Source organism: Scyliorhinus canicula, chromosome 3 (assembly GCF_902713615.1).
Source record: "Scyliorhinus canicula chromosome 3, sScyCan1.1, whole genome shotgun sequence".
NCBI classification, from domain to species: Eukaryota; Metazoa; Chordata; class Chondrichthyes; order Carcharhiniformes; family Scyliorhinidae; genus Scyliorhinus; species Scyliorhinus canicula.
Window position 1 is genome coordinate 275,528,633 of NC_052148.1, and position 12,479 is coordinate 275,541,111.

Here is a 12,479-nt window from a genome sequence, read left to right on the forward strand (position 1 = left end):
GTGAAGCAGTCTGGGAACAGTGTCCTCGCAGTCAGTGTCACAGTGAAGCAGTCTGGGAACAGTGTCCTCACAGTCAGTGTCACAGTGAAGCAGTCTGGGAACGGTGTCCTCGCAGTCAGCGTCACAGTGAAGCAGTCTGGGAACGGTGTCCTGCAGTCAGCGTCACAGTGAAGCAGTCTGGGAACAGTGTCCTCACAGTCAGTGTCACAGTGAAGCAGTCTGGGAACGGTGTCCTCGCAGTCAGTGTCACAGTGAAGCAGTCTGGGAACAGTGTCCTGCAGTCAGCGTCACAGTGAAGCAGTCTGGGAACAGTGTCCTCGCAGTCAGTGTCACAGTGAAGCAGTCTGGGAACAGTGTCCTCGCAGTCAGTGTCACAGTGAAGCAGTCTGGGAACAGTGTCCTCGCAGTCAGCGTCACAGTGAAGCAGTCTGGGAACAGTGTCCTCGCAGTCAGCGTCACAGTGAAGCAGTCTGGGAACGGTGTCCTGCAGTCAGCGTCACAGTGAAGCAGTCTGGGAACAGTGTCCTGCAGTCAGCGTCACAGTGAAGCAGTCTGGGAACGGTGTCCTGCAGTCAGCGTCACAGTGAAGCAGTCTGGGAACAGTGTCCTGCAGTCAGCGTCACAGTGAAGCAGTCTGGGAACAGTGTCCTCACAGTCAGTGTCACAGTGAAGCAGTCTGGGAACGGTGTCCTCGCAGTCAGCGTCACAGTGAAGCAGTCTGGGAACGGTGTCCTCGCAGTCAGTGTCACAGTGAAGCAGTCTGGGAACGGTGTCCTGCAGTCAGCGTCACAGTGAAGCAGTCTGGGAACGGTGTCCTCGCAGTGTCACAGTGAAGCAGTCTGGGAACGGTGTCCTGGCAGTCAGCGTCACAGTGAAGCAGTCTGGGAACGGTGTCCTCGCAGTCAACGTCACAGTGAAGCAGTCTGGGAACGGTGTCCTGCAGTCAGTGTCACAGTGAAGCAGTCTGGGAACAGTGTCCTCGCAGTCAGCGTCGCCGTGAAGCAGCCTGGGAACGGTGTAGTCGCAGTGAAGCAGTCTGGGAACGGTGTCCTGCAGTCAGTGTCACAGTGAAGCAGTCTGGGAACAGTGTCCTCGCAGTCAGCGTCACAGTGAAGCAGTCTGGGAACGGTGTCCTCGCAGTGAAGCAGTCGGGGAACGGTGTCCTCGCAGTCAGCGTCACAGTGAAGCAGTCTGGGAACGGTGTCCTCGCAGTCAGCGTCGCAGTGAAGCAGTCTGGGAACGGTGTCCTCGCAGTCAGTGTCACAGTGAAGCAGTCTGGGAACAGTGCCCTCGCAGTCAGCGTCACAGTGAAGCAGTCTGGGAACGGTGTCCTCGCAGTCAGCGTCACAGTGAAGCAGTCTGGGAACGGTGTCCTCGCAATCAGTGTCACAGTGAAGCAGTCTGGGAACGGTGTCCTCGCAATCAGTGTCACAGTGAAGCAGTCTGGGAACGGTGTCCTCGCAATCAGTGTCACAGTGAAGCAGTCTAGGAACGGTGTCCTGCAGTCAGCGTCACAGTGAAGCAGTCTGGGAACAGTGTCCTTGCAGTCAGTGTCACAGTGAAGCAGCCTGGGAACGGTGTCCTCGCAGTCAGCGTCACAGTGAAGCAGTCTGGGAACGGTGTCCTCGCAGTCAGTGTCACAGTGAAGCAGTCTGGGAACAGTGTCCTCACTGCGTCACAGTGAAGCAGTCTGGGAACGGTGTCCTGCAGTCAGCGTCACAGTGAAGCAGTCTGGGAACAGTGTCCTCACAGTCAGTGTCACAGTGAAGCAGTCTGGGAACAGTGTCCTCGCAGTCAGTGTCACAGTGAAGCAGCCTGGGAACGGTGTCCTGCAGTCAGCGTCACAGTGAAGCAGTCTGGGAACAGTGTCCTCGCAGTCAGCGTCACAGTGAAGCAGTCTGGGAATGGTGTCCTGCAGTCAGCGTCACAGTGAAGCAGTCTGGGAATGGTGTCCTGCAGTCAGCGTCACAGTGAAGCAGTCTGGGAATGGTGTCCTGCAGTCAGCGTCACAGTGAAGCAGTCTGGGAACAGTGTCCTCACAGCGTCACAGTGAAGCAGTCTGGGAACGGTGTCCGCACAGTCAGCGTCACAGTGAAGCAGTCTGGGAACGGTGTCCTCGCAGCGTCACAGTGAAGCAGTCTGGGAACAGTGTCCTCGCAGTCAGCGTCACAGTGAAGCAGTTTGGGAACGGTGTCCTCACAGCGTCACAGTGAAGCAGCCTGGGAACAGTGTCCTCGCAGTCAGCGTCACAGTGAAGCAGTCTGGGAACAGTGTCCTCGCAGTCAGCGTCACAGTGAAGCAGTTTGGGAACGGTGTCCTCACAGCGTCACAGTGAAGCAGCCTGGGAACAGTGTCCTCGCAGTCAGCGTCACAGTGAAGCAGTCTGGGAACAGTGTCCTCACAGCGTCACAGTGAAGCAGCCTGGGAACAGTGTCCTCGCAGTCAGCGTCACAGTGAAGCAGTCTGGGAACAGTGTCCTCGCAGTCAGCGTCACAGTGAAGCAGTTTGGGAACGGTGTCCTCACAGCGTCACAGTGAAGCAGCCTGGGAACAGTGTCCTCGCAGTCAGCGTCACAGTGAAGCAGTCTGGGAACAGTGTCCTCACTGCGTCACAGTGAAGCAGTCTGGGAACAGTGTCCTCACAGTGAAGCAGTCGGGGAACGGTGTCCTCGCAGTCAGTGTCACAGTGAAGCAGTCTGGGAACAGTGTCCTCGCAGTCAGCGTCACAGTGAAACAGTCTGGGAACGGTGTCCTCACAGTCAGCGTCACAGTGAAGCAGTCTGGGAACGGTGTCCTCGCAGTCAGCGTCACAGTGAAGCAGTCTGGGAACAGTGTCCTCACAGTGAAGCAGTCGGGGAACGGTGTCCTCGCAGTCAGTGTCACAGTGAAGCAGTCTGGGAACGGTGTCCCCGCAGTCAGTGTCACAGTGAAGCAGTCTGGGAACAGTGTCCTCGCAGTCAGCGTCACAGTGAAGCAGCCTGGGAACGGTGTCGTCGCAGTGAAGCAGCCTGGGAACGGTGTCCTCGCAATCAGTGTCACAGTGAAGCAATCTGGGAACGGTGTCCTCGCAGTCAGCATCACAGTGAAGCAGTCTGGGAACGGTGTCCTCGCAGTCAGCGTCTCAGTGAAGCAGTCTGGGAACGGTGTCCTCGCAGTCAGCGTCACAGTGAAGCAGTCTGGGAACAGTGTCCTCGCAGTCAGCGTCACAGTGAAGCAGTCTGGGAACGGTGTCCTCGCAGTCAGCGTCACAGTGAAGCAGTCTGGGAACGGTGTCCTCACAGTCAGTGTCACAGTGAAGCAGTCTGGGAACGGTGTCCTCGCAGTCAGTGTCACAGTGAAGCAGTCTGGGAACGGTGTCCTCACAGTCAGTGTCACAGTGAAGCAGTCTGGGAACGGTGTCCTCGCAGTCAGCGTCACAGTGAAGCAGTCTGGGAACGGTGTCCTCGCAGTCAGCGTCACAGTGAAGCAGTCTGGGAACAGTGTCCACGCAGTCAGCGTCACAGTGAAGCAGTCTGGGAACAGTGTCCTCGCAGTCAGTGTCACAGTGAAGCAGTCTGGGAACGGTGTCCTCACAGTGAGCGTCACAGTGAAGCAGTCTGGGAATGGTGTCCTCACAGTCAGCGTCACAGTGAAGCAGCCTGGGAACGGTGTCCTCGCAGTCAGCGTCACAGTGAAGCAGTCTGGGAACGGTGTCGTCGCAGTGAAGCAGTCTGGGAACGGTGTCGTCGCAGTGAAGCAGTCTGGGAACGGTGTCCTGCAGTCAGCGTCACAGTGAAGCAGTCTGGGAAAGGTGTCCTCGCAGTCAGCGTCACAGTGAAGCAGTCTGGGAACGGTGTCGTCGCAGTGAAGCAGTCTGGGAACAGTGTCCTGCAGTCAGCGTCACAGTGATGCAGTCTGGGAACGGTGTCCTCGCAGTCAGCGTCACAGTGAAGCAGTCTGGGAACGGTGTCCTGCAGTCAGCGTCACAGTGAAGCAGTCTGGGAACGGTGTCCTCACAGTCAGCGTCACAGTGAAGCAGTCTGGGAACGGTGTCCTGCAGTCAGCATCACAGTGAAGCAGTCTGGGAACGGTGTCCTCGCAGTGTCACAGTGAAGCAGTCTGGGAACAGTGTCCTCGCAGTCAGCGTCGCCGTGAAGCAGCCTGGGAACGGTGTCCTCACTGCGTCACAGTGAAGCAGTCTGGGAACAGTGTCCTCACAGTGAAGCAGTCGGGGAACGGTGTCCTCGCAGTCAGTGTCACAGTGAAGCAGTCTGGGAACAGTGTCCTCGCAGTCAGCGTCACAGTGAAACAGTCTGGGAACGGTGTCCTCACAGTCAGCGTCACAGTGAAGCAGTCTGGGAACGGTGTCCTCGCAGTCAGCGTCACAGTGAAGCAGTCTGGGAACAGTGTCCTCACAGTGAAGCAGTCGGGGAACGGTGTCCTCGCAGTCAGTGTCACAGTGAAGCAGTCTGGGAACGGTGTCCCCGCAGTCAGTGTCACAGTGAAGCAGTCTGGGAACAGTGTCCTCGCAGTCAGCGTCACAGTGAAGCAGCCTGGGAACGGTGTCGTCGCAGTGAAGCAGCCTGGGAACGGTGTCCTCGCAATCAGTGTCACAGTGAAGCAGTCTGGGAATGGTGTCCTGCAGTCAGCGTCACAGTGAAGCAGTCTGGGAACAGTGTCCTCGCAGTCAGTGTCACAGTGAAGCAGCCTGGGAACGGTGTCCTCGCAGTCAGCGTCACAGTGAAGCAGTCTGGGAACAGTGTCCCCGCAGTGAAGCAGTCTGGGAACAGTGTCCTCGCAGTCAGCGTCACAGTGAAGCAGCCTGGGAACGGTGTCCTCGCAGTCAGCGTCACAGTGAAGCAGCCTGGGAACAGTGTCCTCACTGCGTCACAGTGAAGCAGTCTGGGAACGGTGTCCTGCAGTCAGCGTCACAGTGAAGCAGTCTGGGAACAGTGTCCTCACAGTCAGTGTCACAGTGAAGCAGTCTGGGAACAGTGTCCTCGCAGTCAGTGTCACAGTGAAGCAGTCTGGGAACGGTGTCCTGCAGTCAGCGTCACAGTGAAGCAGTCTGGGAACAGTGTCCTCACAGTCAGTGTCACAGTGAAGCAGTCTGGGAACAGTGTCCTCGCAGTCAGTGTCACAGTGAAGCAGTCTGGGAACGGTGTCCTGCAGTCAGCGTCACAGTGAAGCAGTCTGGGAACAGTGTCCTCACAGTCAGTGTCACAGTGAAGCAGTCTGGGAACAGTGTCCTCGCAGTCAGTGTCACAGTGAAGCAGTCTGGGAACAGTGTCCTCACAGTCAGTGTCACAGTGAAGCAGTCTGGGAACGGTGTCCTCGCAGTCAGCGTCACAGTGAAGCAGTCTGGGAACGGTGTCCTGCAGTCAGCGTCACAGTGAAGCAGTCTGGGAACAGTGTCCTCACAGTCAGTGTCACAGTGAAGCAGTCTGGGAACGGTGTCCTCGCAGTCAGTGTCACAGTGAAGCAGTCTGGGAACAGTGTCCTGCAGTCAGCGTCACAGTGAAGCAGTCTGGGAACGGTGTCCTCGCAGTCAGTGTCACAGTGAAGCAGTCTGGGAACAGTGTCCTCGCAGTCAGTGTCACAGTGAAGCAGTCTGGGAACAGTCTCCTCGCAGTCAGCGTCACAGTGAAGCAGTCTGGGAACAGTGTCCTCGCAGTCAGCGTCACAGTGAAGCAGTCTGGGAACGGTGTCCTGCAGTCAGCGTCACAGTGAAGCAGTCTGGGAACAGTGTCCTGCAGTCAGCGTCACAGTGAAGCAGTCTGGGAACGGTGTCCTGCAGTCAGCGTCACAGTGAAGCAGTCTGGGAACAGTGTCCTGCAGTCAGCGTCACAGTGAAGCAGTCTGGGAACAGTGTCCTCACAGTCAGTGTCACAGTGAAGCAGTCTGGGAACGGTGTCCTCGCAGTCAGCGTCACAGTGAAGCAGTCTGGGAACGGTGTCCTCGCAGTCAGTGTCACAGTGAAGCAGTCTGGGAACGGTGTCCTGCAGTCAGCGTCACAGTGAAGCAGTCTGGGAACGGTGTCCTCGCAGTGTCACAGTGAAGCAGTCTGGGAACGGTGTCCTGGCAGTCAGCGTCACAGTGAAGCAGTCTGGGAATGGTGTCCTCGCAGTCAACGTCACAGTGAAGCAGTCTGGGAACGGTGTCCTGCAGTCAGTGTCACAGTGAAGCAGTCTGGGAACAGTGTCCTCGCAGTCAGCGTTGCCGTGAAGCAGCCTGGGAACGGTGTAGTCGCAGTGAAGCAGTCTGGGAACGGTGTCCTGCAGTCAGTGTCACAGTGAAGCAGTCTGGGAACAGTGTCCTCGCAGTCAGCGTCACAGTGAAGCAGTCTGGGAACGGTGTCCTCGCAGTGAAGCAGTCGGGGAACGGTGTCCTCGCAGTCAGCGTCACAGTGAAGCAGTCTGGGAACGGTGTCCTCGCAGTCAGCGTCGCAGTGAAGCAGTCTGGGAACGGTGTCCTCGCAGTCAGTGTCACAGTGAAGCAGTCTGGGAACAGTGCCCTCGCAGTCAGCGTCACAGTGAAGCAGCCTGGGAACGGTGTCCTCGCAGTCAGCGTCACAGTGAAGCAGTCTGGGAACGGTGTCCTCGCAATCAGTGTCACAGTGAAGCAGTCTGGGAACGGTGTCCTCGCAATCAGTGTCACAGTGAAGCAGTCTGGGAACGGTGTCCTCGCAATCAGTGTCACAGTGAAGCAGTCTAGGAACGGTGTCCTGCAGTCAGCGTCACAGTGAAGCAGTCTGGGAACAGTGTCCTTGCAGTCAGTGTCACAGTGAAGCAGCCTGGGAACGGTGTCCTCGCAGTCAGCGTCACAGTGAAGCAGCCTGGGAACGGTGTCCTCGCAGTCAGTGTCACAGTGAAGCAGTCTGGGAACAGTGTCCTCACTGCGTCACAGTGAAGCAGTCTGGGAACGGTGTCCTGCAGTCAGCGTCACAGTGAAGCAGTCTGGGAACAGTGTCCTCACAGTCAGTGTCACAGTGAAGCAGTCTGGGAACAGTGTCCTCGCAGTCAGTGTCACAGTGAAGCAGCCTGGGAACGGTGTCCTGCAGTCAGCGTCACAGTGAAGCAGTCTGGGAACAGTGTCCTCGCAGTCAGCGTCACAGTGAAGCAGTCTGGGAATGGTGTCCTGCAGTCAGCGTCACAGTGAAGCAGTCTGGGAATGGTGTCCTGCAGTCAGCGTCACAGTGAAGCAGTCTGGGAATGGTGTCCTGCAGTCAGCGTCACAGTGAAGCAGTCTGGGAACAGTGTCCTCACAGCGTCACAGTGAAGCAGTCTGGGAACGGTGTCCGCACAGTCAGCGTCACAGTGAAGCAGTCTGGAACGGTGTCCTCGCAGCGTCACAGTGAAGCAGTCTGGGAACAGTGTCCTCGCAGTCAGCGTCACAGTGAAGCAGTTTGGGAACGGTGTCCTCACAGCGTCACAGTGAAGCAGCCTGGGAACAGTGTCCTCGCAGTCAGCGTCACAGTGAAGCAGTCTGGGAACAGTGTCCTCGCAGTCAGCGTCACAGTGAAGCAGTTTGGGAACGGTGTCCTCGCAGCGTCACAGTGAAGCAGCCTGGGAACAGTGTCCTCGCAGTCAGCGTCACAGTGAAGCAGTTTGGGAACGGTGTCCTCGCAGTCAGCGTCACAGTGAAGCAGTCTGGGAACGGTGTCCTCGCAGTCAGCGTCACAGTGAAGCAGTCTGGGACAGTGTCCTCGCAGTCAGCGTCACAGTGAAGCAGCCTGGGAACGGTGTCCTCGCAGTCAGCGTCACAGTGAAGCAGCCTGGGAACGGTGTCCTCACAGTCAGCGTCACAGTGAAGCAGTCTGGGAACGGTGTCCTGCAGTCAGCGTCACAGTGAAGCAGTCTGGGAACAGTGTCCTCGCAGTCAGCGTCACAGTGAAGCAGTCTGGGAACGGTGTCCTCACAGTCAGCGTCACAGTGAAGCAGCCTGGGAACGGTGTCCTCACAGTCAGCGTCACAGTGAAGCAGTCTGGGAACGGTGTCCTGCAGTCAGCGTCACAGTGAAGCAGTCTGGGAATAGTGTCCTCGCAGTCAGCGTCACAGTGAAGCAGTCTGGGAACGGTGTCCTCGCAGTCAGCGTCACAGTGAAGCAGTCTGGGAACGGTGTCCTCGCAGTCAGCGTCACAGTGAAGCAGTCTGGGAACAGTGTCCTCGCAGTCAGCATTGCAGTGAAGCAGTCTGGGAACGGTGTCCTCGCAGTCAGCATCCTCGCAGCACTTGCACCTTCCTCTCTTTCAGGCAGGCCCACTATCCGCAGATTCTGTCTTCTCAACCTTTTTTTCTGCTCCTCTCCCTTTGTTCTCAGTGTCGTGCAAAGGTCTCCTAAGAGCCCTACCTCTGCTCCAATGCCACAAGCCGATCATCGAGGTCCAACATCGCCCTCTCAATCTCTCGGATCTGTGATCCCTGGGCCTCCAAGCTTTTCTCCGACCTCTCCATTGAGCCCGACAGGGGCGCCACAACCCCTTCGATGGCCTTTGAGCGATCCGCCTGCATCTCCTTCCTCTGCTGGTGGAACTCTTCCTTGATGAAGGCCGTCATAGAATCATAGAATTTACAGTGCAGAAGGAGGCCATTCGGCCCATCGTATCTGCACCGACCCTTGGAAAGAGCACCCTATTCCCAAAACCCAGTAACCCCACCCAACCTTTTTTGTACACTAAGGTACAATGTATCATGGCCAATCCACCTAACCTGCAAATCTTTGGACTGTGGGAGGAAACCGGAGCACCCGGAGGAAACCCACGCAGACACGGGGAGAACGTGCAGACTCCGCACAGACAGTGACCCAGCCGGGAATCGAACCCGGGACCCTGGAACTGTGAAGCAACAGTGCTAACCACTGTGCTGCTCCATCAGGGACTTTGCTACTTACACTGACTCTTCCCCCTCCGCCATCCTTCCACTGGCTGTTCACCACAGGTCCCTTCCAACTCCTTGGCCAGATCCCTCCTTCTTCTGCCGGGTTTGGGAGCCAGCAGACATACCACTCCCGGGGGTATCTTCTTCCACCTTCAGTGACACTTTTCCGTTGAAGATGCATCCAATTTCGGAGAAGAAGAGCTCTTTTCTGCGCCTTGAAGCAGAGGTGCCCTGTGTGTGACCCCGTTACACCACGGTTGTACCAGATGTCCCAGATCCCTCTGCTTCTGCCCCCCCCCCCCCCCCCCCCAACTTTGGAATTGTACTTTATTTTCTGTTATCTCTCCATATTTTTCCCACTACAATGAATTGCTTCACATTTCTCTGCATTAAATGATATTTGCCGCTTGGTGCCTATCCTCCAACCTGTCCATGTCCTTGTGAAGTTTGACATCATTCTCCTCACAATTAATTCCAACTTCATGTCATCCGCAAACACTGAAATTGTGGCTTGTCCACCAAAGTCTAGGATCAGCCCACACACATTCTCAGGGATAAAAAATCACAAGGGCACAGCAAATTGTAACATACCTGACACAGTTCTCCATTAACACCATCCAGTTCATCAGTTACCTCTGAAAAGAATAGGACCACATGATGGTTAGTGAAACACACAGCACTGACAGATAAACAGGATCTGCAGCCATTCAAGCTGCTTTCCGTTCAGTCACACACACAAACTCACACACACACACACACGCACACTCACACACACACACTCACACACACGTACACTCACACACACACACTCACACACAGGCACATACACACACACAAACTCACTCATACACTCACACTCACACACACACACACTCATACACACACACTCACTCACACAAGCTCACTCACTCACACACACTCACGCGCACACACACACGTACATACACACACACACACTCACACTCACTCACACACACTCATACAATCTCACTCACTCACACACTCACGCGCACACACACACGCACACACACGTACATACACACACACACTCACACACTCACTCACACACACTCATACAATCTCACTCACTCACACACTCACACACACACACACGCACATACACACGCACATACACAACATTTGGACTCCTCTTGAACTTTGACCCATCCTTTTTCATCATCTTAGCCCTTTATTCCTTCTTCATATCCTTAACTAACGTCCCCTTCAATATGTCAATATTATTGGCCACAACTACTCCATGTGGTAGCAGAGGTCGCATTCTTACCACTTGCTGCAAAAAAAGGTAACAATTTCCATCGAATATCTACTGTGCAGAAAGAGGCCATTTGGCCCATTGAGTCTACACTGACTTACTGACCCACTAAAAGAGCACCCTATCTAGGCCCACTCCCCCGCCCCTATCCCCATCACCCCACCAAAACTTTTGGGCAATATTAGCCTGGCCAATCCACCTAACCTGCACATCTTTGGACTGTGGGAGGAAACCGGAGCATCCGGAGGAAACCCACGCAGACACGGGGAGAATGAACAAACTCCAACCGAGGCTGGAATTGAACCCAGGTCCCGGGCGCCCTGAGACAGTCATCGCGTGTCTGATACCCAATATTCAGTCAACAGAAATCACATCCAACTGTAGATCGGAAAGACTGAAGCCAATTGGTCCAAAATTGTGTTCCCTGACCACCTTCCCTGTATAATCCTTCTGGTAATGTTTGAAACGGAGGCACCAGTCACAATGGTGTGTTTGACACTCATACCTGCTCCGTCACCAAGGTTGGTGATTATTAATTGTGTTAATGTGAATGCAGGTGGTTGGTTTTAAGTGGGGATTCACTTGAACCCCCGAGGGTCAGGGTCTTTGTCTTTTTATTTGAGAAAATTAATTTTCTGTTGTTTAGAGTTCCCAATTCATTTTTTCAATTAAGGGGCAATTTAGCGTGGCCAATCCACCTAACCTGCACATCTTTGGGTTGTGGGGGTGAAACCCACGCAGACACGGGGAGAATGTGCAAACTCCACACGGACAGTGACCCAGAGCCGGGATCGAACCTGGGACCTCGGCGCCGTGAGGCAGCAGGGCTAACCACTGTGCCACCGTGCTGCCCTTTCCCTATAAATTTAGATAGATGTTCAGATTATGTTTTCAGATAGCCAATAACTGATGTTTGTTGTTTATTCTGTCAGAGGTTTAGTGGACTTGTTGGAGAAAGAACGGTTCTGTTAAAAGCTCTTCCTATATTCCTCACAGGGGTTGTGAACAGATGTGTGTACGGAACGTCCAAGGCAGCTGTTATTGGATTGACCAAGTCCGTTGCTGCAGACTTTATTGAACAAGCTATAAGGTGTAACTGTGTCTGTCCAGGTGAGCATGAAGCTGCCTTTCTCACTTTGTCAGGACCTTCTGAGTTGCAAAAATCTTGCCTGTCTCCAGGGCAAACCTTTTGTCCTCCTTCATTTCCATAATAATAATAATCTTTATTATTGTCACAAGTAGACTTACATTAACATCGCAATGAAGTTACTGTGAAAGGCCCCTAGTCGCCACATTCCGGCGCCTGTTCGGGTACACAGAGGGGGAATTCAGAATGTCTAATTTACCGAACAGCACGTCTTTCGGGACTTGTGGGAGGAAACCGGAGCACCCGGAGGAAACCCACGCAGACACGGGGAGGATGTGCAGACTCCTCACAGACAGTGACCCAAGCCGGAATCGAACCCGGGACCCTGGAGCTTTGAAGCCATAGTGCTAACCACTGTGCTGCCGTGTCGCCCACAATTGGAGGTGAAGGAAGAATTCCCCCTCTGTGTACCCGAACAGGTTCGTTCTCCTGTGAAAGTAATGATCTTCCCTTTCATCATGACTAATGCATTTTCTCTGCTGATGCCTCCCAACTACCCAGCTAATCTGATTCCTATAAATAAAAAGGGAGATAGAACAACTCCGTGGTGTATCCCAGTGAACCGAGCATCAGTGATGGGACAGATAATGGAATCCTCACTCCGAGATGTATTAGTTCGGCGGCACGGCAGCACAGTGGTTAGCACTGTTGCTTCACAGCTCCAGGGTCCCAGGTTCGATTCCCGGCTTGGGCCACTGTCTGTGCGGAGTCTGAACGTTCTCCCCGTGCCTGCGTGGGTTTCCTCCGGGTGCTCCGGTTTCCTCCCACAAGTCCCGGAAGATGTGCTGTTAGGTAATTTGGCCATTCTGAATTTTCCCTCTGTGTACACGAACAGGTGCCGGAGTGTGGCGACTAGGAGATTTTCACAGTAACGTCATTGGATGGATTGGATTGGATTTGTTTATTGTCACGTGTACCGAGGTACAGTGAAAAGTATTTTTCTGCGAGCAGCTCAACAGATCATTCAGTACATGGGAAGAAAAGGGAATTAAACAAAATTCAAGAAAATACATAATAGGGCAACACAAGGTATACAATGTAACTACATAGCATTGACATCGGATGAAGCATACAGGGTGTAGTGTTAATGAGGGCAATCCATAAGAGGGTCATTTAGGAGTTTGGTGACAGTGGGGAAGAAGCTGTTTTTGAGTCTGTTCGGGTGTGTTCTCAGACTTCTGTATCTCCTGCCCGATGGAAGAAGT

General features: G+C 54.4%; 1 protein-coding gene across 1 annotated transcript in view; it reads left to right on the top strand.

Annotated features, from left to right (window-relative positions):
- The window catches only part of LOC119963676 (3-hydroxybutyrate dehydrogenase type 2-like), an 83,740-nt gene that overhangs the window by 64,119 nt on the left and 7,142 nt on the right, over positions 1-12,479 (top strand). Inside the window, exon 6 of the mRNA XM_038792994.1 lies at positions 11,124-11,237. Coding sequence (XP_038648922.1) covers positions 11,124-11,237 — 114 coding nt within the window. The remainder of the gene's footprint in view (positions 1-11,123; positions 11,238-12,479) is intronic.